We start from the raw sequence: 25,141 nt of genomic DNA, 5'->3' as shown, positions 1-25,141 counted from the left end.
GTGCGGAGCCAAGAGCTTGATGGGCCTCTCAATTTAAATCCTTTGAGGGCATCCACCCTGTGCTTCAAGATCTTATATAGGCCCACAACAATGCTGAGTTGACGCCTGATTTCCTCACACTGCTTACATCGTGTGCACACACACACACACACACAAGTTTGTAAATGACCAGTATCACAATGTTTATTTTATTAAACTGAAAGTTCATAAATTGATAATGGGAAAGACATGAGGTGGACACCAGATGACATAAGGCAGAGGAAAATGGATTTATAATATTAATGTTCGTTCTTTAGAGTGCACCAGTGTTATAAGTGGGATCCTTCAAGATTTGTTTCTTAGGGCCACTTTTGTTTCTGATTTTTTATGAATGATACTGATGAAGGAATAAAGGATGGGATGTTGAGATCATAGATGATATGATAGCGAATGATTTTGATGGTCGGGGAAATGGCAGTTATGTTTTTATGCTGCAATTTTAAGTTTCAATATTTGGGAAATAATAACCTGAGAATAACTTATAAATGTACAGGAGAGCTCAAAGGCATAAAGTAGAGGGGAGGGGGGAGATTGTGTATGTCTGTGTGTTTTTTTTTTGGTAGTTGTTGGCGCATCAGCTTCTGTGGCCATAATGCACCTCCCAAGGTTTTTGCAGTACTTTGATCCAAGCCCAAGGCGGGATTTGAACCCACGACCTTTTGGTTGCCAGGCAGGCACTTTACCCACCTGGCTAGCCAGGCCGGTGTGTGTGTGTGTGTGTGTGTGTGTGTGTGTGTGTGTGTGTGTGTGTGTGTGTGTGTGTGTGTGTGTGTGTGTGTGTGTGTGTGTGTGTGAGAGAGAGAAAGAGAGAGAGAGAGAGAGAGAGAGAGAGAGAGAGAGAGAGAGAGAGAGAGAGAGAGAGAGAGAGACTACAATATCATACAGTTAAACATGAAAGTGGATGTACAGTGAATGTAATGGCTAGGAAAGTGTATCATCTTATTGATGGGTACCCTATACCTTCACATCAAGGAGTAGGGAGATTGTTTTACAAATCAATACCACATTTGGATAGTGTGTTCCGGTCTGGAGACTATATCTAAAGAAAGATGTGAAGGGGTGCAAAGACAGGCAGGGATATCTAAAGGGATGCCCAGATGAAGAGACTATAAGGATATGAATTACAGAGCTTGGATGTTGAGCATATTGCAAGGAGGATCTGATTGAAGTCTAAAGGAGTATATAAAATAGCCAAAACCATGAAGAGAATAAACTTCTTTCTTGGGTACTTGTTGTTGCAGGTGACAATCTAGTGAAATTGGGTGGGGGGGGGGAGATATTAAAAATTACACTTAATATTAAGTTCAATAGCAAAGCTTAATTATACGGTACTCACCTTAGATGATCTGCAGTGGTTACTAAAGGAGGGTTGGAAGAATAATTTTGGGGTTTAAATAATTTAGAGTTTACATGGGTTAATTAGTAAGGATACGGGATTAAATTAATTAAAAATTAAAATGGAATTTAAAATATGTGCCAGGAAGTAGAAGTGCACAACTCCATCCTTGGTTGTCATTGAAGAATTAATTGAATTAAGAACTCTAAAATATGTGAAAACCGGTGGGCCAAAAGTCATAACGGTTGACTTTCATTTTTTAACGTCGTCAGTCGGCAATATTAAGCGAGGAGAGAATGGGTACTGTATTTAAAAGAATTTCTATGTTCCAGTGATGCTCTTTGCGACATGCGAGAATCTTAGGTGTGTGAGATTCCAGACCAGGGAAAGGTTGGAGAGTAGTTTAGCATTTATGATGTTTAATTTAGAGTGATGGCGGAAACATATTTATATGTTTCTTTATATGTGACACATATAAAGAAACATATAAATATGTTTCCTTATCAGAGTAGTCTTGCCAGACAATTCCGTCAGATGTTTGCGGGGCACTGACATTACTCTGATATTTTCTTCATATTACAAACTCGGGTCATTATTCAACACATATAAAGAAACATATAAATACCCGATAGGCGACATGAATAATATCATATATTTAATTAAATGCCAGCAAAACTGCAATGCCTGCTACATCGGAAGCATCACTACCAAGTTCGGTTCTACAAAAAAACCTCTAACACAAGGGCTTATTACTACTACAACAGTTTCAGAACAGGGCAATCCAGTACTGAACTTACTCTACACGAACCACATCCCTCTAGTTGATTCAGCTATTACCATTATAAAATTAAAAACTAGTTACACAATTCTTCAATATGAAGCCCTCGTTATAGAATGGTTCCACCATCACTCTAAATTAAACATCATAAATGCTAAACTACCCTCCAACCTTTTCCCGGTCTGGAATCTCACACACCTAAGATTCCCACATGTCGCAAAGAGCATCACAGGAACATAGAAATTCTTTTAAATACAATACACATTCTCTCCTCGCTTAATATTGCCGACTGACGAAGTTTAAAAAACAAAAGTCAACCATTATGACTTTTGGCCCACCGGTTTTCACATATTTTAGAGTTCTTAATTCAATTAATTCTTCAATGACAACCAAGGATGGAGTTGTGCACTTCTACTTCCTGGCACATATTTTAAATTCCATTTTAATTTTTAATTAATTTAATCCCATATCCTTACTAATTAACCCATGTAAACTCTAAATTATTTAAACACCAAAATTATTCTTCCAGCCTTCCTCAAGTAACCACTGCAGATCATCTAAGGTGAGGTGAGTACCATATAATTAAGCTCTGCTATTGAACTTAGTCCAATCACAGCGGTATTTAAGATATTCTATAACTTATCTAACTTAATATTAAGTTAAAAAAAATTAAACTTGTTACCTGCTTTTATTTTGCCATGGTGACTCTGTGGCCCAGTATTATTTGAATGAGAAATACTAGCTCTACTCCAATTAAAATGACCAGGAATGGTGATCCAGTTGCAAATTGTCATCCAGTCATCATCATCAAAGTTGCAGTCACCAAGTTCATAAACTAGGATGCAAAGCAGAATATTATTATAGATATCAATATTGAATAATCTTAATATTCTAAAAGTTATATTTTGAGTCTAACATTATTTACCTTAGAAATCCAGATATACAATCTTTTTTATTAATTTAGTAAAATGAAGCTATTATTAGAACTTACTACATTTATCATCTTCATCTGTGTGGTCAAGACAATCATATTTATCATCACAATATTCCCAGAGTTTAATACATGCAGGTGTTTCTGTGCACTTCCATTCATCTGAGACACACTCTACTTCAGGATGGTCTGTAATGAGCAAAATTTATTCAAAATCTTCACTATTTACTGATTTATCAATAATCTTAAAAGAATTTAAAATTTTTAAAAATGCAAAAAAAAAAAAAAAAAAAAAGGAAAAACATACAGTACTAGAACCCTTATCCAGAAAGCTTGGGACATAATGCTTTCTGGACTTTGGGTCTTAGAGAAACTGAAAGACATATAAAACAAATAATTCAAAATATTATATTAAGATTTACTGATGTGAGAAATCAAGAAATATTCATATTCACTGGATGAGAAGTCAAGAATTATTGTAGAAGTTTTGTTTAGATCTTCCTTCGTGTGTCTTGATGTGCAGGTGCTAAAAATCTGAAAGAATAGCCCCTTGTGGAATTCTTGTCTGATGGAGATGAGGAGGCAGGTTAAGTCTAGGCAATCATTTTAAAGGACTAGAAGATATAGGACCCAGATTGAGGTACACACATTAAGGAGAAGATATGTAAAAATTAAAAATCATATAAACATGATAAAAACGATAACAGGAATTCTTGGCAAGACAACACTTTGTTAAAAAAAAAAATTTTACAGAGATCTGATGTAGTGTCTGTTACTAAATGATGTTTGACAAGTTGAAGGTGGAGAAAGTTTACCACCTTGTGTCAAAATATGGCTCTTTTGAGGTGACTTGCTGGCATGACTTCATTGACTTCATAGTCAATGAAGACCCAAAGACAAGGATTGTATAGATAATGTAGTGCAAAGGGGACATCCAGAGTCAGAAAGCAGATTATGTTGGACATACTGAGGATTACATTTTTATGTATGAGCTCAGAGAAACCCTCTCTAAGACAAAGGATGGAAAGGTCCTCAGAAATAGTAGTAGTAGTAGTAGTGGCACATGATGCAAGAAAGCAAGTGTAGAGCTTATGCAGCATCAGCCAAAAAAAAAAAAAAAAAAAAATCACACCATTCCCTCCAAATGCCTGTCCAGTTCCTCCTTAAATTTATTTAACCTATCAACTTCCACAACGACAGATGGAAGTTTGTTCCAGCAATTAACCACCCGCTGGCTAAAGGCAAATTTCCGCACATCTATTCTACATCTGTCCTTTCTTAATTTGAACTTATGTCCCCGTAGGTTGGTAATCTGAACAAGTGGAAGGATCCCATCAGAATTCAGCGTGCTCAACCCATTCAAGGCCTTATAGACCTCAATCAGATCACCGCGCAGGTGCCTAGTCTCCAGCCATTGCAATTTGCAGAACTTAAGCCTCTCTTGGTAAGAGAATCCCTTCATTCCCCTCACCAATAGTGTTGCTCTTCTCTGTACACGCTCAAGCAAATCTACATCCTTCCTAAAATGAGGCCTCCAGACCTGTACACAGTACTCAAGGCGTGGCCTGACCATTGCCTTATACAGAGAGACAATCACCTCCTTTTCCCTGCTAGCAAAATTCCTATATATCATTGACAAAACCCCATGACCCGCCCTAGCAGCCTGTCTGCATTGCATTGCTCAGAAAACTTCATATCTGCCTGCACAATTACTCCCAGGTCTTTTTCATTTTCTACCACCTTAAGTGTAGTACCACACAGTTGGTACGTTTCTCTGGGGTTACGTCTACCCATATGCAGTACTTTGCATTTGTCAAGGTTAAACTTCAGTTGCCACTTCTTAGTCCATCTGCCCAAATTATCTAGATCCTGTTGCAGTAGCACACTGCCATTACTGTCATTAACAACCAAGCCAACCTTTGTGTCATCTGCAAACTTCGACATTAAGCCTGACATACCTTCACCAATATCATTGATAAATACACAAAACAACAGTGGACCCAACACCGAACCCTGTGGGACTCCACTAATAACATTAGTCCACGAAGAGCAGCACCCATTGATTACCACCCTCTGTCTTCTCCCACTTAACCATCCTTTTATCCATTGTAGCAACTTACCCTTAATACCATTCTGCTCCAATTTGTACAGTAGTCTTCCATGTGCAACAGTGTCAAAAGCTTTCCTGAAATCCAAGTATATGATATCAAAATTATTTTTTGCCTCCAGTTCCTTTGTGACCACATCATAATAACCAATCAAATTTGTCAGACAAGACTTTCCCTTAACAAACCCATGCTGTGTTTGAATTATTGCTGCAGTCTTGTCTAGATGATCCTGCAATGCATCTTTAACCAGCGACTCCATTATTTTACCCGGAACAGAAGTTAAACTAACTGGTCTGTAATTACTCGTGTCACCCTTCGATCCACCTTTGTGAATTGGGGACACATTTGCACATCTCCAGTCCGTGGGAACCTCCCCTGAGTCCAAGGATGCTCTCATAATTATGGCTAAGGGTTTGCTTAGTTGCTTTGCCGCCTCCTTTAAAATAACTGGATAGATCCCATCCACCCCAGGTGCCTTTCTTATGTTTAACTTCAACAATTTCTCCTCCACTTTGCTCTCAGTTATTACAAAATCATTAAGCACACTGCTACAATTTGATAACCTTCTTCCATTTTCAAATTGTAATAATTCCTCACGTGTGAATGTAGATGCAAAATACTCATTCAGTTTGTTTGCTATCTGAGCAGGATCATCAACAGTCGAACCATCGATGTCAAGTGGACCAATCATATTCATCCCCTTCCTTTTAGAGTTTATATAAGTAAAGAAATCCTTGCTGTTTTTCTTAGCATCTTTTGCCAAAGATTTCTCGTAATCCGCCTTTGCCTGCCGAACCTCCTTTGTGACCTGATTACAGACTAGCTTATATCTGCCACAGGCTTCTGCGTCACCTGATAATTTATATGCATCCCATGCATTTTTCTTCTCTGTCACGAGTCTCATTAGTTCATTTGATAACCATTTAGGCCTAAACCTTGAACGATATTTCTTAATCGGTATATAAAGTCTAGTAGCTTCCACGATTAATTCTTTGAATGCTTCCCACTTAGAATTTACTGTTTGTAACATCGTCAGTTGATCCCACTGTACAGAATTTAAAAACTGTCTGAGACCACTGTACTCCCCTTTACGGAAGCAAAAACCCTTTCCTTTACCCCTGACGGTAGTTACCTCTTTGAGTAAATCCCACTTCAGCACACTGTGATCACTGCCACCTAGTGGTTCCTTTATCTGCAAATTCTTGATACACGAATGATCACTGCTGATAACCAGATCAAGAGTGTTACTTTCTCTGGTTGCCTCTCGAACATGCTGCTGCAGAAAACAATCATCCAATAAATCCACAAAAGTCTGACTACTGTGTGAGTGACCAACCCACAAGTTCCAGTCAATATCTGGGAAGTTAAAATCCCCCATTATAAGACATTCTGATTTACTGGCCCACTCTATTTCTCTGTACAATTGTTCATTGTACTCATTCAAGTCATTAGGCCTATAACACACTCCTACTCTTATTTTTCCTTTCGCAGTGCTTATCTCACACCAAACTGACTCAACAGAGCACTGTTCATCTATATTAACTGGGTGCACTTCCTTTGATTTTATGTTTTTCTTAATTAACAGCATAACACCCCCTCCCTTTCTGTCCTGTCTATCCTTTCTGTACACATTGTACTCCCCAAATTCCAGTTCTGCATTCCTTATATCTTTGTGACACCACGTCTCTGCTATCCCAACAATATCCGCCTTTAATGTCTTGACCAACACTTCAAATTCATCAAATTTATTTACTATACTTCTAGCATTGGTATACATGCAAGCATACATGCTCCTATGCCTATTCCTTGTTACCCTAACACATCCCATATACCCAACTATTCCATGATGACTGCCATCCGTCCCTGAAACCCCCAACACCCCTCGCTCCAGGTCACTTCTTATTCTAATAGAAGTTGTGCAAGAATCACCTTCACCTCTGCCTGCGGTTACTGTTAAACTATTAGTCTTTGTATCCCCCCAAACTAGCAGTTTTCCGACCCACCTAACACTGCCTCGATAGCATCAGCAAATATTCTTGCACCCTTTCTATTTAAGTGTATCCCATCCCTGTAGAAGCAATCTCTCCTGTTAACAAGTACAGTCCAGGCTGAAAAAAATTCTACCCCTTGAGCCTTGCACAATCTATCCAGGGCCGAATTGATCGACAAGCTGGAATGATGGAAGATAAGTGGTGGCCACCAAGAAGATGGCAGAAACTAAAGGGGGGGGGAGTTTCTACTACAATTATATAATGAGTGTTTTCGAGAGGATATGTTTCCTAAGGAGTGGAAGGCTGCTAGAAGAAATATTTTGTTAAAAAAGTTCAGAAAAGGATGTAACCGATCCTGGTTCATATAGGCCAATAGGACTGTTATCAGTGCTAAGAACTGAAAAGCATTCAGCAAAAGAAGCCAGGCAGTTAATATGCTATTAATATGACAGCGGAGAGTTTCTACATGACTTTGAAAAAGTACTCCCTTTATTGACTTTAAGGGGGCAGTTGACTCCTATGATGGGAGAGTGTTATGAGAAGAATGAGTTGTCCTGATAACTTATAAAGAGTCATGTGACACTATCTTAGAAATAGTACATTCCATTCTGACCTCCATTGTAGAATCCACTACCTGAGCCGAAGCCCATCCGTGGCTAGTTCTAAAATGGGAAATAAAGTCTTTACTGAAATCTTTCCTATTATTAATTTGTTAAATTTTGCAACGCAAATAAACTATTAAAAGAAAGAATTTAAACAAAACAGTAATGCTCGGCAACTTAGCCTCGTGCTAGGAAAATCAATCTCAAGTTTCATCTTCATTGATCTTAATAGCCCGAGTTGACATCCCTGCCACGTGGAGGCGTGCCACTGCTATCCAGCAATCTTGCTCTTCTTTTAAAAACGCCATTTACGTAAATATTAAAATAAGTAAAAAGACGCTTGTCATTAAACATTACATAGAGGAGCTCTTTCTCCAGAATGCCAATAGATAGTTCTAGAGTGTGTCTTAAATCAGCATAATGACTGCAATACATCATAACATGTTCAGATGTCTCGGCTTCACCACATGAGCACAAGCCAGTTTCATGCAAGCCCAGTTGATATAGTCTAAAAACTAATCCATGTCCGGTTATTAAAAATGTGGATTGTAATCCAAATTGTAACCAGCTTTTATTTCTAAAGTCAACTATATCAACTCTAGGCAAGAACATATATGTTTTCCGACCTTTTTCTGATGTGTCCCAATATTCCTGCCATTTTATTTTAATTTCATTCAGAAATCTTTTCTTCTCTAATTTTAAGTTGGCTTTTGTATATTCTTTATTAACATCAGGACATGTGCTCACGCCAAGTATGGTTTTCCTAATATTTCTTTTTGTTAAATATGAGAGTCCAGCAATCAAAACTACATAATAAGCTGGCATCTTTCCAGCTATCACTTGTAAGGCGTCTGAGGACACCATCCGGCACGCCCTTGTAATACCAAGTAAAGCAAATCTTTGTGTTGTATCAAGTATTTTTGAATAATAACATTATTTAATTTATAAACCCAAGCTCCGGCACCATAGGATATTATGGGAACAAACAAACACTCATACAATAAATTTAATGCTCTTCCCTTAATACCCCAATCTTTTCGTATTACTCTTTGGAGCTTGGCATAAAATGTACAAATTTTGTTCTTCAAATACTTAACATGCTCAGTAAAAAAGAGCCTTTCCTCTAATTTTAAGCCTAAATATTTTACTACTCGGGCATACCGAACAGGCCTCCCCATCAACCTCACAGATGGAACTCTATTCATACTTAATTTCCTTTTTAATAACATCTGAACAGTCTTCTCTTTTGATATCAGCAGTCTATGCTTCAGTGTCCACTCTTGCAAAATTTCCAATGCCTCATTAGCCTTACTCTCAATCACTGATCTTGCATTTCCTTTTACTAAAATGACTAAATCATCGGCATACGCTATTTTCACAGCATCAGAATCCATATTTAGAGACATCAAACACAATGTTCCAAGCATAGGGACCGATAACCGAACCTTGCGGACACCCTCTTGTTACTTTTTTTAACAACCTGATTGTATCTAGTTTTAACAATCACATTTCTATTACAAAAATAATCTTCAAAAATAATATTTAAACTTGTATTATTAATATCTCTAATTCTGGAAAGGACACTATTCCAGCAAAGATGGTCAAAGGCTCCTTTAAAATCCACAAAAACAGCAAGCACATATCTCTCTTCACTTTCTTCTACCATTTGCATCATTTTGCAAATTGCATCTTCAGTTGATAACTCTTTTTTAAAGCCATATTGGCAACTAGAAGACATTTCTTTAAATTTTGGCTTCAGTATAAGTCGATTAATACAAATTCTTTCAAAATTTTTTCCTATCACGGAAAGTAAAGCAATTGGCCGATATGAACTTGCTTCATTTAGCATGCGATCTGTGCCTTTAATTAAAAGAGATATCCGTGCCTTTTTCCATCCAGCCGGAAAGACACCCTCTTCCAGACATTTGTTATACATATTTAGATACAATTCAGGCAACAAATCATATGTCCGTTTCATTACTGAAACTTCTACTTTGTCAAGGCCCGGCGATCTGCCATCCCCTGCCTGGCCCATTGCTTGATCTATTTCTTGTATTTGGAATTTATCTTCCAAAACTAGTTTACTTGGATCCTGTTTTTGTATCAAGTTTCCATACTCACTATCTTCTGGAAAGAGCTCCTCTAAAATTTTCTTCACAGAATCTTCCCACGTTAAAGTTTGTTCATAATCGGTACCTATTGTACACGTTATATCTGATAAATTCTTTTTATTATTAATAAGCCTAAAAATCGATTTCCAGGGATCTCTGGAACCCTGTTCGCTCACATACTTTTGCAACATCTGCTGTTTAGTTCTGCTGACAGACCTCACGTAATCCCTTCTATTATTTCTATATATTTCCTTATAAATTTCACTTAGCTCAATATTCCCATTCCTTCTTGCTTGCTGAAATTTTCTTCTGCTAACAAAAGTCTGTCTCCTTTTAATAGTTAATTCTGGAGTCCACCAAAATACAGGTCTAACCACACCTTGCCTATTTTTCATGCTTTTAGTGCAAGCTTCATTTAATATTAATGTAAGCTGTTCAACATAATCATTGGATGAAAGGCCACTCCAATCTATTTCACTTACTCTACTTAAAAATACATCATCAAACCTTGGCCACCTCGCAGCTTTATCTAAATATCTATTTACATCATACTTTGTTCTTACAAAATCATTTATATCATAAGTAAAAGAGATGGCATTGTGGTCACTCGTAGTGCAATGCTCACAGACTTTCCAATTCTTTATTTTCCCAACTATACTATTAGTTACAAGAGTAAGATCTATGTGAGACTGCCCATGCACAGTGGAATAAGTTGGTGCATGCCCAGATGTATTCAACACTTCCATTCCTGTGGCAACTACACATTCCTCTAGCAACATTCCTCTATCATCAGTTACTTCTCCACCCCAAAGTGGAGAGGAAGCATTTGAATCTAAAGCAATTACTACCCCACAGGAGCCAATCATACTATATACCTTTTCCAAATATTCAATATATTGTTTAATGCTTGTAGACGGCTGACAATAAACTGAAACTACATACAATTTACCAAATTTCCCTTGCAGTTCACAACATACATAGTTCTCATTACATAATACCAAAACTTTTGTAACAACTATATCAGGATCTTTAATTATCACAGCCGTCATAGGGTTTTTCCCACAAGACACAACTTTATAAAAATTTGGATATCCTATTAACACAACCATTTAATACATATGGCTCCTGCAGGAGTGCCACAGAAATATTCTCTTTTTCCATATATTTGTTAATTTGTAATGAAATTGCTTTTGCCTTTTGCGCATTCAACTGTAATAACTTTTTTTTTTTTTTTTTTTTTTTTTCTCTGCTAGAAGAAATATTTTGTTAAAAAAGTTCAGAAAAGGATGTAACCGATCCTGGTTTATAGGCCAATAGCACTGTTATCAGTGCTAAGAACTGAAAAGCATTCAGCAAAAGAAGCTAGGTAGTTAATATGTATTAATATGACAGCGGAGAGTTTCTACATGACTTTGAAAAAGTACTCCCTTTATTGACTTTAAGGGGGCAGTTGACTCCTATGATGGGAGAGTGTTATGAGAAGAATGAGTTGTCCTGATAACTTATAAAAAGTCATGTGACACTATTTTAGAGATAGTACAGTTGAAATTAGAACAAAATACACAGTGGCAGAAAAGGATGTGACAGAAGGAACTCCATACGGTTCCATTGTAGCAGAAGCAGCAGCTGCTGCTTATAGCCATAGTCTACAAACACCTAGGGTGTTTTTAGATGAAAGGTAGTCTTTTCAGTTTTTCGCGGGAATGCATATGCAAAAATTAGGAGAAGGGCAGAGTGGCGTATCAGGAGTAAATCCCTTAATCTCCTATATAAATGTGTAGTTTGGCAATGATCATTTATGCTTGTGGTGCATAAGGATTTAGGGTCAACAATATTATCATTAGACAGACTCTGATTTTTAGCACAGAGATTTGCCCTTCTGTAAGTCACTTGGGCCTGTAGAATGTTTTCTCTTCCTGCAAGTATTAGCAGGAAGGTAGCCTACAGATTTGATAGATGAAGAGAAGTCTTTAGAATTTTCCACTAGGTGGAATAAGTCAAGGAGATGATTGGGAATCATAAAATAAGCATGGCCTAAAGGAAGTTATGGCAGGAACTTTGCTACCTCTGCTGTTTGACTGGGTTAACTATTCCTTTCTGCTGGAAGTTCATACACTGTACAACTATGAGGCTATTTGGCAAATTCATGGAAACACAACATGGAGTTAAGAGCAGGCTTCTGAATTTGGAATAGTGGTTGTTGTTGTTGTTGTTATTTGGATTTTAGGAGCATTAGCAACTAAGGCCATATTGCTCCGGGATATGCGGTGGTCATTCCCTGACCTTCCCGCATCCCCCGTATTTGGTGGTGACGGGCTCGAACCCCGGTCTAATCAAGAAGCGTGTGCTGCGCACTGCTGCTCCTTCCCACCTGGCTACGGAGGCGCCTTGGAATAGTGGAGGACTTCAGTTATTTCTGCAGCCTGACCAAACATATTATGTGGAACTGTTCTTTGTAGGAAGTTGTACATAGCATTTGTTGACTTTGTGAATGGCATTACTTCACAAAGGGGAAGAGATTTTTTTAAACTTATAAATAGTTTAAATATGAGAAGAATGAAAATAATGAGTTATCCTGATAACTTGTACTCCCAATAGATTTTATAGATGAAGTATATGTGACACAAACAGTTATTGATTTTATTGTTCTGTATTCAGGAGTTTTGATTTTAAAGAGTTATATTGAGTTATATTTTTAAAATTGAGGAATTTATTTTTATAAATGTATTTATTATTCAGGTGTTTTTAAGGGTGCAGAGTTCATGTACTATAGTAGACAACCTAGTTCCCTGAGGAGAGGAGGGGGCAGTACATATTCCATTATGCCTGACTTGTCGGGTGGTTGGTGTGTCTAAATGGTTCAATAAGTGTATAATAATATAAAATACCTTCATGTGCACATGAACAAAACCTCTGGTAGCACTACTGACTATGTGTAGTTTTATATAATGATGATTAAGATTTACTTTATTCAAAAGGTGTTAGTCAACACAAATTTTAATACTACTATAATTTATTCACCCAACTAATAAACAGCAGAATATAAAAATTTAAAACAGTTAATTGCAAAATTAAAATAAATACAGTACATATAAAAATCCTAAAAATTAAAGGGTAGATAAGTATTAAAAAGTATATAATTAAAGGTACAAGAACTGCTATAAGAAAAGAATATGTAAAAGGTAAAATTAAAACAATTTGCAACTAGAATCCTGAGTATGGGGTGGGGGGGTCTAAATTTTACACTCTTAAATATCAGTATTTTTCAGCATTAGCATTAGTAGAGACATATGATGCAAGAAAGCAAGTTTTTATAGCATCGGCCAAAAAAAAAAAAAAAACCCATCTCGAGGTAATTTTCCAGTGGGTCAAAGACAACTTAGTTGATTTCAATACTTCTAAAATTCAATCGTCTGATATCTCGCAAAAAGGATTTTTCTGCTCCTATGCTTATCTTTGGTGACACTCCGGTTTCTAGGCAAAATGTTATACCTCTTTTGGGGATTACCCTGATTTCTAATCTCTCTTGGCACAAGCACATTACAAATATTGCTTCCTCTATATCTAAAAAACTTGGTTTTTGCTTTCGCTCTCGACGTTACTTTTCTTCCAAACAGCTGTTCACTCTTTATAAATCCGCCCTACCATGGAATTTTGTTCTCACATCTGGGTTGGAGCCACCCCCCTCCCCCCAAACCTCTCAGGCTTCTTGATTCCATTCAGAAGAGGGCAGTTAGGTTAATCAATGATTCATTAGCATTAGCATTAGTAGAGGCATTTGATGCAAGAAAGCAAGCTTATGCAGCATCAGCCAAAAAAAAAAAAAAAAAAAAACCCACTTCCACTTCACCCCTCTGTTCATTCAAAATACCTGTCCAGCTGAGACTTAAACTTATTTAGGCTATCAACCTCCACCACAAGGGATGGAAGTCTGTACCACCAACCAACCACCCGCTGGCTAAAGGCAAATTTCCGCACGTCTATCCTACATCTGTCTTTCCTCAATTTGAATTTATGCCCTCTCAGGTGATTTTTCTGAGCTAGAGGAAGAATCCCATCAGCATTGAGCATGCTTAAACCATTCAAGGCTTTATACACCTCTATCAGATCACCTCACAGGTGCCTAGTCTCCAGACACTGTAATTTGCAAAACTTAAGCCTTTCTTCGTAAGAGCAACCCATTGTTCCATTCACTAATCTTGTTGCCCTTCTCTGTACTCGTTCCAGCAGCTCTACATCCTTCTTGAAATGAGGCCTCCAGACCTGTATACAGTACTCTAGGTGTGGCCTGACCATTGCCTTATACAATGGAATAATCACCTCCTTATCCCTGCTGGAAAAATTCCTGTATATCATTGACAATACTCCATGAGCTACTCTTGCAGCCCGTCTGCAATGCTCAGAGAACTTCATATCTGCCTGCACAACCACCCCCAAGTCCCTTTCATTCTCTACCACTGTCAGAGTAGTACCACAGAGTTGATACATTGCTCTGGGGTTACTGTTTCCCATGTGTAGTACTTTACATTTGTCAATGTTAAACTTCATTTGCCACCATTCAGCCCATCTGCTCAACCTTTCCAGATCCTGTTGCAGCAGTATAGTGTCAGTAGTGTCCTTGACAACCCTGCCAACCTTTGTATCGTCTGCAAACTTGGACATTAAGCTTGATATACCATCATCAATATCATTTATAAATACAGAAAACAAGAATGGACCCAATACTGAGCCCTGAGGAACTCCACTAATAACATTAGTCCACGATGAGCAGTGTCCATTGATTACCACTCTCTGTCTTCTCCCCCTCAACCACCCCTTTATCCATAGCAGCAATTTGCCTCCAATGTCACACTGCTCCAATTTGTGTAGCAATCTTCCATGTGCAACAGTATCAAAAGCCTTTCTAAGATCCAAGTATATAATATTAAAGTTATTCCCTGCATCCAGTTCTTTTGTGACTGCATCATAGTATCCAATCAAGTTGGTCAGGCAAGACTTCCCCTTAACAAAACCATGCTGTGTCTGAGCTATAACTGAAGTCTTGTCTAAATGATCCTGCAGTGCTTCTTTAACCAGTGCCTCCATTAATTTTCCTGGAACAGAAGTTAAGCTCACAGGTCTATAATTACTTGTGTCAGCCTTTGATCCTCCTTTGTGAATTGGGGTCACATTTGCACATCTCCAGTCTATGGGTACCTCCCCTGAGTCCAAGGAAGCTCTCATAATTATGGCTAAGGGTTTGCTTACTTCCTTTGCTGCTTCCTTTAATATAACTGGATAGATCCCATCCACCCCGGGTGCCTTTCTTGTGTTTATCTTCAACAGTTTCTCCTCCACTTTACTCCCAGTTATTTCAAGATTCTGTAGCTTACTGCTAGAGTTGAATACACCTCTGGCATTCCCCTTGCTGAATAACTCCTCATGTGTGAATGTCGATGCAAAATATTCATTTAGTTTGTTAGCTACCTGAGTAGGATCATCAACAGTTGACCCATCAATATGAAGTGGACCAATCTGATTCATCCCCTTCCTTCTAGAGTTTACATAAGTAAAGAACTCTTTGCTGTTTTTCTTTGCATCCCTTGCCAAGGTTTTTCGTAATCTGCCTTCGCCTGCCTAACCTCCTTTGTAACTTGGTTGCATATCAACTTGTATCTATCATAGGCTTCTGTGTCATGTGTTAATTTGTAAGTATCCCATGCATTTTTCTTCTCTGCCATATGCCTCATTAGTTCATTTGACATCCATTTTGGCCTAAACCTTGAACAATATTTCTTAGTTGGTATGTAAAGCCTAGTAGCTTCCAAGATAAGTTCTTTGAATGCTTCCCATTTTGAATTTGCTGTTGGTAACATCATCAGTTGGTCCCACTGTATAGAATTTAAATACTGTCTCAGTCCATCGTAGTTGCCTTTACGGAAGCAATAACCCTTCCCTTCACCCCTAATGGTAGTTACCTCTTTGAGTAAATCCCACTTCAGCACACTGTGATCATTTCCACCTAGTGGTTCATTTATCTGCAGATTCTTAATGCATGAAGAATCACTGCTGATAATCAAATCAAGAGTATTACTCCCTCTAGTTGCCTCTCGAACATGCTGATGTAGAAAACAATCATCCAATAAATCCACAAAAGCCCTGCTAGTGTGTGAGTAACCAGCCCCCAAATTCCAGTCAATATCTGGGAAATTAAAATCTCCCATTATAAGACTCTCTGATTTACTGGCCCACTCTATTTCCCTGTACAGTTTCTTATTATACTCATCAGAGTCATTAGGCCTATAGCACACTCCTACTCTCAATTTTGATCTCCCAATGCTTATGTCACACCAAACTGACTCAACACTGCACTGTCCGGCGATGTCGACTGGCTTCACTTCCTTGGTTTTTATGTGTTTCTTAACTAATAGCATAACCTCTCCCCCCTTCCTATCCTGTCTATCCTAGATATTGAGTAGTATCTAAAATTAGGGAATAGAATGGTGCTGAATTAATTTTGAGTGTTAATTCTATTGTTAATTTGGTACCTAAACATTCTCTTAACTCGTTTTGGTTAGTGCGGCTTAAAATAAGTTACTGAACCAGATGGCTTATTAATAATTTGTTTCATTGTGTCATCATGATAACAAAGTAAATGGACTTGCGATAAAAAAATTGCCATTGTAATCTTCCGAAAATCTTTCCTGATGTCCACGAAATGCTAAAGAATTTTTAGCCAACATAAGCGTTATTCGAAAGAATCGTTCTAGTAGCATTTTCCAAAATGAGGATCTGAATCTTACTTGTTCCTCAAGATCTTTATCAATTGTTGCATTCTTTTGCCATATTTCATGTACGTAAAGTGTGTTTGGCTAACGGAAGCAACATTTCATGTATAGCATGAAATGTTGCTTGATATGACCTTGATATATTGTGAGTTTTTATCCGAAAAGATAGATTTTTCCAATCTCGTATTCCGGAACGCCACTGACTTTTTATTATATTTGAAAACAGCTAGCATGATTGGCAATATGCATAATCTAAAATTTGTGAGTGGCACAGCCACAAACGAGGAAATGGAAGATACGTTGAAGTAGAATAGTACGTAGAGTAGTATATGTCACTAAAACTTCTATTTTGTTGTTCGGGATCCATTGGAAATGGTCCTTTATGTCTCTGATGTGACAAACTCATAATGATTCTTTCCGTTTCATCAGAAATGTTGATGTCCACGTATTATCCAAGATAGCTTGAAGAAATAAACGGTGCAGTGTCAGCTCTAATTTCCAATGAAGGCATATCTATGATTGTTGAATTGTTTTCGTTGATGACCCTGATTGATTTAAATGATCCGCAGATATATTTGCACCAGCAGCATTCTTTTCCACATATTCCGATTCAATACTGGTCTTTTCTTTACCTTTTTCTGGATATAATTCATTACTGTGTTTTGTGAAGAAATTATGTAATTTAGGTAATTTATTGACTGCTTGTTCTTTTGCTTTCTTCATTGTTCTTTTTTGGGCTCCACTCTTTCCCTTTTTATCCATTTTTAACTAAAAATTTTATTAATTTAATTTTAAACTTTATATTTTAAATTCAAATAGCAATAATAAACAAATACATTTTTGTATGTCAATTGCTGTTTTGATAATGAAATGAACTCGAACAAACTTGAATTGAAATTAATTAACTAACAACTTTTGACCACAGTATATGGCTAAATGTTTGTATAATGTGGGGCCTATCCCCCCCCCCTTCTCCTGGAGAATCTCGAACACCATACGATATGATGCATACAATACAGTAACTGAATGGGTGTCTGATCACTATACAAAGTTGCATTTGTAAAAGCAAAATAAAGACTGCTGCCGTCTAGGTTTGTTATGTTTTGCCGATAAGATATAAGAAGAATTCCTTGCTTATTCTAGATGTATCACATTGTTGAAGAGCTCAATGAGAAAAATATTTTCATTACATGTTGCACCTGTCTATAGGCCCTAGCATAGTAGGTGCGGCCCCTACTTGCATCTGTTTATGGACCCTAGTCTTTGCCTACTTTTGCTATACAGTAGCTATGCCCCTGGTTGAAGGTGGTGGCTCTATGATCTGACATGGTCCAGACTGCCTGGACACACTAGTCTGTGATTTTATAAGCAATTGAATTGGTGGCAAGAGTAACGTCATGTCACTCTCCCACAAGGTACTGTTAAAAGTTGGTAAGTTATTAGGTTCATTTATCATTTGAAAGGATGAGGTGGCTATAAAGTCTGATAATATCTGGCCACTGTGCGTGCCTGCACTGTCTTCTGTACAGCTATACTATAAGGCTGACCGGCAGTTGACATCAGCACATACTATGATATCTGCAGTAGGTAACAAATTTATGATTGCTTGTAAGTAATCTGTAGCAAGGTTTATGTCTTCACCTGGTCTTACATAAAGAGATATAATATAGAACTGTCCAATTGCACTGGTGATATGGGCACACACTGCCACTGGGGAGCAGAGGTGACCCACCTCTGTGATTGTAGGGTCACCTTTAGGGTCTAATTTTTAACTACTATTGCTGTAGAAGAGACACCTGAGGTGTATTTTATTATTTTATAGCCTCTTGGGTATCCTTGAACCCTACCCATATGTGCGATTGGTTCTTGGTTCTTGGATTACCAAGATATCTATAATATGTTCTTCTATTTTGAGTTTGATCTGATTAACAACAGGTCTTGCTCTTTGAGCATTCAATTGGACAAGATTTAGAGCCCTAGTCACATTTATGTTATCAATCTGGCCCATAATTCATTCTAGATTGTATAAGATTTAATCTTTTTTTTATAACAGGGGCATGTATTATCCCTGATACTGTACCGTGGCCATAGTCAGTCAGTCGTGCTGCCTTGCAGGTAGCACATTTCGGCTGCTGAATTTTTGTTTTGGTAGTTCTTGTAGTCATGGCCAGTAATTGCGCAGTGACCACAGACAGGGGTTTTCTGACTGCAGTCCCTGGCAGTATGACCATATATATGACAATTAAAGCACTTTTGTACATGGAAGTGCTCCCTGAATCTATAACTGGTCCAGCCAGCATAGATTCTTTTCTGTCCTTGTAGGTACTTCCAAGTTTATGAGGAAATCTCCACTACGAAATTTAACTGGCCATTTTTTCAGCTTTTTGTAGCTCTTTTAAGTTGGAACTGTTCAGCAAACTCATCTATATCTGTCATTAGTTCTTTCTCTGGTGTAGTTTGTATTATGTCAAATAGCAGTATATGTGGATTCTTTTCCTTTGGTTTTTCTGGTTTTAATCAAGTTTTAGGATTTCAAGGTTTGCTTCTACCTTTTTCAGATCTTCTTTGTTTGCTACTTCCAGCAGCACACCATTTTCTCTCACTTTTCTCATGCTATTTATTTAAATGTCTTTTAGGTGGGGCTTTAGTTGGGTCACTACAGCTTCCCTGCCTCACTAGATTTGTAGACTGTCAGGCTGTAGACTTTTAAAAAACTATATTAGTATCTTTACTCCTGGGTGTTTCCTTAGATTTATTAAGTTGCTTGGGTTAAGTATACTCTGTTTTGTCTGCTCTTGCTACTTGAGCATACGTTAGGGTGTTTATTTCTTTATAATTGTTTCTTTCCTCAATCATTTTTTCTATTTAACTCAATACTCTATTTTCTGTGTTTAGTTCTATGACTCTTCGCTCCAAGGCTGTCCGGCAACTAATTATCTGCAGTCTAGATGCAGATGTTATTCTGTTCATCTGGTTGTGGAGGAAATCTTCCAAGTAGTGTTCAATTATTTTATTTGTTTAATGGGTTCTTCCATCTCATTTATTGCCTGAAACTTTTTTTTCTCTTCTGTTTTGTTATTAACAAGTTCTCTATTTTCTTTCTCTTTACCCTCTCTATTTTCAACTAGGTTCCTCCCTTTTTTGCCCTTTTCACACTAAGGAGGCCTGGAGGACATGTATCTATGTCTTCATTATTTATTTTGTCATTGTTATTGGGAGTCCTTGGTCCTTTCGTTTAATACTCTTACTTCAGAATCTGGGATAATCTCTGTGTTCAAGTCGTGATTTCCATATTTTTACTTTTTATCATGCAGATTTTGTTCTTTTTTAGTCATTTTATCCAATTTTATTGTCCTTATGTTTAGGGGAGTAATTTAATGTGCTTATTTTCAGTCTACACCTATTATAACTGAAGTTCCGCCTTTTTTTCAGTTTTTGCAGGAAAATCGCCAAGAACAAAAAAAATAACTCAAATTCAAAAGATACATTAAAACTACTGTTAGAATCAAGTTCCCCATCCAAAATAAGTTTATGTAAGGGGTTTTAACTTTAATATACTCAAAATCTCAGAGTTTTTGAGGTGCAAGCAATCCGGTGACTGTAACAGTAAGATCACTACCTCGCTAATGCTGTAGCGATTCTGCTGCAGAAAAGCACACTCAAAGACACAAAAATAAGCAGAAACTATAACCAACAAAACTCTTACCTGGATTAAATTACTTATCACAATCAGCAATGCCGTCAGAACGAAAAATCCATGGTGAAATACTATTAGCAATACAAATCCAGCAAAATCGTCATCGGTTAATAACTGCCGTTTACATTAAGTGTAACTTGGTGCCGATGTGTCTGTTCACATCTGCAGCCGCAGCGCCACACCTCAATTTGATTGGATACTATGATGTGAACACAAAGGGAACCGGATGAAAAATATAATTTTGATATCATATACTTGGATTTCAGGAAACCTTTTGATACTGTTGCATATGGAAGACTACTGTACAAATTGGAGCAGTATGGTATTAAGGGCAAGTTGCTACAATGGATAAAAGGATGGTTGAGTGGGAGAAGACAGAGAGTGGTAATCAATGGATACCACTCTACATGGACTAATGTTATTAGTGGAGTCCCCCAGGGTTCAGTGCTGGGCCTCCATTTTTGTTTTGGGTATTTATTAATGATATCGATGAAGGTATATCAGACTTAATATCCAAGTTTGCAGATGATACAAAGGTTGGCAGGGTTGTTAATAACAGTAATGACAGTATGCTGCTGCACCAGGGACTTGAAAAGTTGGGTAGATGGGCTGAGAAGTGGCAACTGAAGTTTAACATTTACAAATGCAAAGTACAGGTTGACCGTCACTAATCCAGCAGCGTTGGGACCTGCGGGGTGCCAGATTAGTGAGTTTGCCAGATCACCGGTGGTTATTTTAGCACATACAGTTTACCCAACAGCTAACCAGCTGACTGCCAAGCTAGTTTAAGAAAAAAATTCCCCAGGGGCCAAAAAATATTTAGCAAATAATTTGATTAGTAATTCTAAAATAAATATTGTAATATCAGTGTAATATAAAATAGTGTAATATTCACTTAAAATATCAAAAAAAAAAAAAAAAGTGTCTTTTTTTTGTGTTACATATGTGTGGTCGACATGGCCCAGTAGGTTTCTTTTTTTCTTGAGAAGCCGTGTCAGCCACACACGTGTGATGCTATTAAGGCCTTTATATGAAGGTCATTTGTGATTAGTTTATTGCACGCACAGTGAGCACTGCCATAAAACTAACTGCGCTAAAATAAACTCTCAAACGTCGCAATAAGTTTTTTTAGTATTGTTAAAGATTTTGTGAAAACAAGTTCATTAGTACGCTGTATTATCCATCATACTGTGTTATGTTTAATCGCAAGTTTGTACAAGTGTGTTGTAAAAAAAAAAAAATCTAAAAAGGAAATTACTAAAATAAGAGAAATTGCTGGAATTTACAACTAGGCAGAGTTAAACTTCTCACAGATGCGTTGCTGTCGAGTTTTTTCAGAAGTTCAACTTTATCTGTTATGGACAATGTATGGTGTTTGCGCTTTACACCCTGAGAGGCACTTCCTTTATGCACTGGAACCATGGCTGGGTCTAAATGTGAGCAAGTTACAATAATAAATGCAGAACAACAATTAGGAATGGCTTGCTAGTGTTTACAAGTTTTGGCCAACAGCTGATGCTGTTGTTGTTGTTATTTAGGAGCATTAGCAACTAAGGCCATATGGTGGTAATTCCCTGACCTTTCTGCATTCTCCATATTTGGCAGTTACGGGCTTGAACCGCGGTCTAATCAAGAAGCGTGTACTACGCATTGCTCCTGCCCACCTGGCTACGGAGACAGCTGATGCTGTAACCAACGCTACCAAAACAGTAGCGGCAAGTTGGTGCGCTGATCCAGGAAATTTTAAATTACGTTTGCAGAAATTATGTTCGAATCAGAGATGGAACTGGATTACAGGTGGCCGGATTAGTCATGGTCGACCTGTACTGCATATGAGTAGCAGTAACACCAGAGAAATGTACCAACTGGGTGGTGTTACACTTAAGGTAGTGAAGAATAAAAGACACCTAGGAGTAATTGTGCCGTCAGATATGAAGTTTTCTGAGCAGTGCAGACAGGCTTCCAGTGTAGGTCATGGGGTCTCGTCAATTATATACGCAATTTTGCAAGCAGGGATAAGGTAATTATCCCCTTGTATAAGGCAATGGATAGGATACACCTTCAGTACTGCATACAGGTCTGGAAGCTTCATTTTAGGAAGGTGTAGAGTTGCTAGAATGAGTACAGAAAAAGGCAACAAGACTGGTGAAGGAAAAAAGGGGATAATTCTATGAAGAAAGGCTTAAGTTCTGCAAATTGTAGCTTCTGGAGACTAGGCACCTGTGAGGGTGTATAAGGCCTTGAAAGGATTGAGCAGGTGCAATGCTGATGGGATTCTTCTTCTTGCTCAGATCACAAACCTGAGGGGGTATAGATTCAAATTGAGGAAAGGTTGTAGAATAGATGTGCAGAATAGATGTGCAGAATAGATGTGCAGATGTGCCTTTAGCCAGCTGGTAGTTGATTGCTGGAACAGACTTCCATCTACTGTTGTAGAAGTTGATAGCTTAAATAAATTCAAGGCAGAAGTAGACAAACGTTTGGCACGAATGGATCAGTGAAATGGGAAGGTTTTTTTTTTTTTTTTAATTCACTGATGCTGTATAGGCTTGCTTTCTTGCATCATGTGCCTCTAGTAATACTAATGCTATATTGTACCGGATTTAATAGGGAGGTTATTTGTCATAAAATTTCTCTCTCACATGTTCTGGTGATAAGCTATTCATCAAGGAATAAAAATGCATGAATTGTCCAATAATTTTGTATTTTTTGTTTGTTTATTCCCCCATGCTTTTCACTCTTGGATATCAGATGAATTAATGACGCTCATGGCAGAGAAGAAAAATGTATGCGATACATATAAGTATCAGGTGACACAGAAGCCTATGGCAGATATAAGCTTGTCTGTAATCAAGTCACAAAGGAGGTTAGGCAGCTGAAGGCAGATTACGAAAAATCTTTGGCAAAGGATGCAAAGAAAGACAGCAGAGTACTTATGTAAACTCTAGAAGAAAAAGGATGAATCAGATTGGACCACTTAACATAGATGGGTTGACTATTGATGATGATGATGCTCAAGTAGCTGCTAAATTAAATGAGTATTTTGCATCTACGTTCACACATGAGTAGTTATTCAATGAGGGGAGCCCCAGAAGTTTATCACATTCTAACAGGGAGCTTGTAATAACTGAGAGCAAAGTGGAGGAGAAATTGTTGAAGTTAAACATAAAAAAGACACCTGGAGTGGATGGGATCTATCCAGTTATATTAAAGGAGGAAGCAAAGGAAGTAAGCAAACCCTTAGCCATAATTATGAGAGCTTCCTTGGACTCAGGGGAGGTCCCCATGGGCTGGAGTTGTGCAAATGTATCACCAATTCACAAAGGGGGTGTCAAAAGGTGACACAAGTAACTATAGAACTGTCAGTTTAACTTGTGTTCCGGGGTAAATAATGGAATCACTATTGGTTAAAGTAGTATTGGTTAAAGATCATCTAGACAAGACTGCAGTAATAGTTAAGACACAGCATAGGTTTGTTAAAGGGAGGTTTTGTCTGACCTATTTGATTGGATTTCAGGAAAACTTTTGATACTGTTGCACATGGAAGACTGCTGTACAAATTGGAGAAGTATGGCATTATGTGATGCATTGCTATTTGAGATATTTTCTTGCATTCCCCATATTGTATTGTGATGTCAACTGTCACACAGTGACCTGCCGTTGAACCCATACAGTTGTCTGCACCCTTTGCTCACCACAAACATTCACCTTGCATAATCCATGCAAGGTGAATGTTTGTGGAGATTTGACCCACTGTTCTGCGAGAGGTGATTTGACCCACTTGACACCATTCTTTTTACACCTCAGGTATACAAAGAATGGTGATAACTAATGATAGTAATTTGTACACCTAAGAATAAAGAATGGTGATAATTAATGGTGGCAATTTGTACACCTAAGAATAAAGAATGGTGGTGATGATACTGAACAACAAATTTTGGGTCACAACCTATTACAGGCATGAAAATAAACATGGAAATAGTGCTTAAAATGGAAGATTGGCTCTTTTTTTTTAAAAAAAAAATACATTTTTATATTTGTAGAAGGTGTTTTTTATTTATATGGCAGTAAGATGTAGCTACAAACATGCTTGTATCAAACACGGGACCTTTTTCGATTTTTGTTTGTATTCAGCTTTGGGAGCATCCCTTTTCACCATCCAACAATAATTGGCTAACATGGCAGCACTCACTCCATTTGCTTTTGTATCTTTGTTCCATTGCTGCAATGACTTGAATGAAGTGCACCATGTACGTCGCTGACAGCACTACAGTTTGGAAATCCACCGTACATTCACATTACAAATCAACTATACTGCGAAATGGTCATCTCCTCAGCTATAGCACAACCTGGCAAGTAGGCTACAGCAGAAACTGATGAAGAGACACTGTCCACAGATGAACACAAGCATTTTTGCCTTTAGCCAGTGGGTAGTTGGTTGGTGGAACAGACTTCCATCCCTTGTTGTGGAAGTTGATAGCTTAAATAAATTTAAGGCTCAGCTGGACAGGTATTTCGAACAAATGGATGGGTGAAGTGGAAGTTTTTTTTTTTTTTTTTTCTGATGCTGCATAAGCTTGCTTTCTTGCATCATATGCCTCTACTAATGCTAATCACATCTTAGAGACTGATGATCACACAATGAGCTGGACAAGCATGTTACAACAGAAACTGATCACTTTCACAAATGAGCACAAGCATCACATCCTAGAGATTGATCATCGCCAGTATTCTCCTAAAGAGTTCAGCGAACAGCCATCTATCAGCAGACGGAGAGCTCA

At 37.7% G+C, this 25,141-nt stretch overlaps 1 protein-coding gene across 1 annotated transcript in view; it reads right to left on the bottom strand.

Annotated features, from left to right (window-relative positions):
• Nucleotides 1-25,141, bottom strand: part of LOC150078523 (MAM and LDL-receptor class A domain-containing protein 2-like) — a 765,548-nt gene that overhangs the window by 176,460 nt on the left and 563,947 nt on the right. Inside the window, exons 23-24 of the mRNA XM_090384594.1 lie at nucleotides 3,145-3,273; nucleotides 2,836-2,988 (exon numbers count right to left, since the gene is read on the bottom strand). Coding sequence (XP_090240720.1) covers nucleotides 2,836-2,988; nucleotides 3,145-3,273 — 282 coding nt within the window. The remainder of the gene's footprint in view (nucleotides 1-2,835; nucleotides 2,989-3,144; nucleotides 3,274-25,141) is intronic.

This window comes from Mastigoproctus giganteus, chromosome 11 (genome assembly GCF_048544385.1).
Source record: "Mastigoproctus giganteus isolate SK-2022 chromosome 11, ASM4854438v1, whole genome shotgun sequence".
Taxonomy (NCBI): domain Eukaryota; kingdom Metazoa; phylum Arthropoda; class Arachnida; order Uropygi; family Thelyphonidae; genus Mastigoproctus; species Mastigoproctus giganteus.
This window is presented reverse-complemented; position numbering and strand designations above follow the sequence as displayed.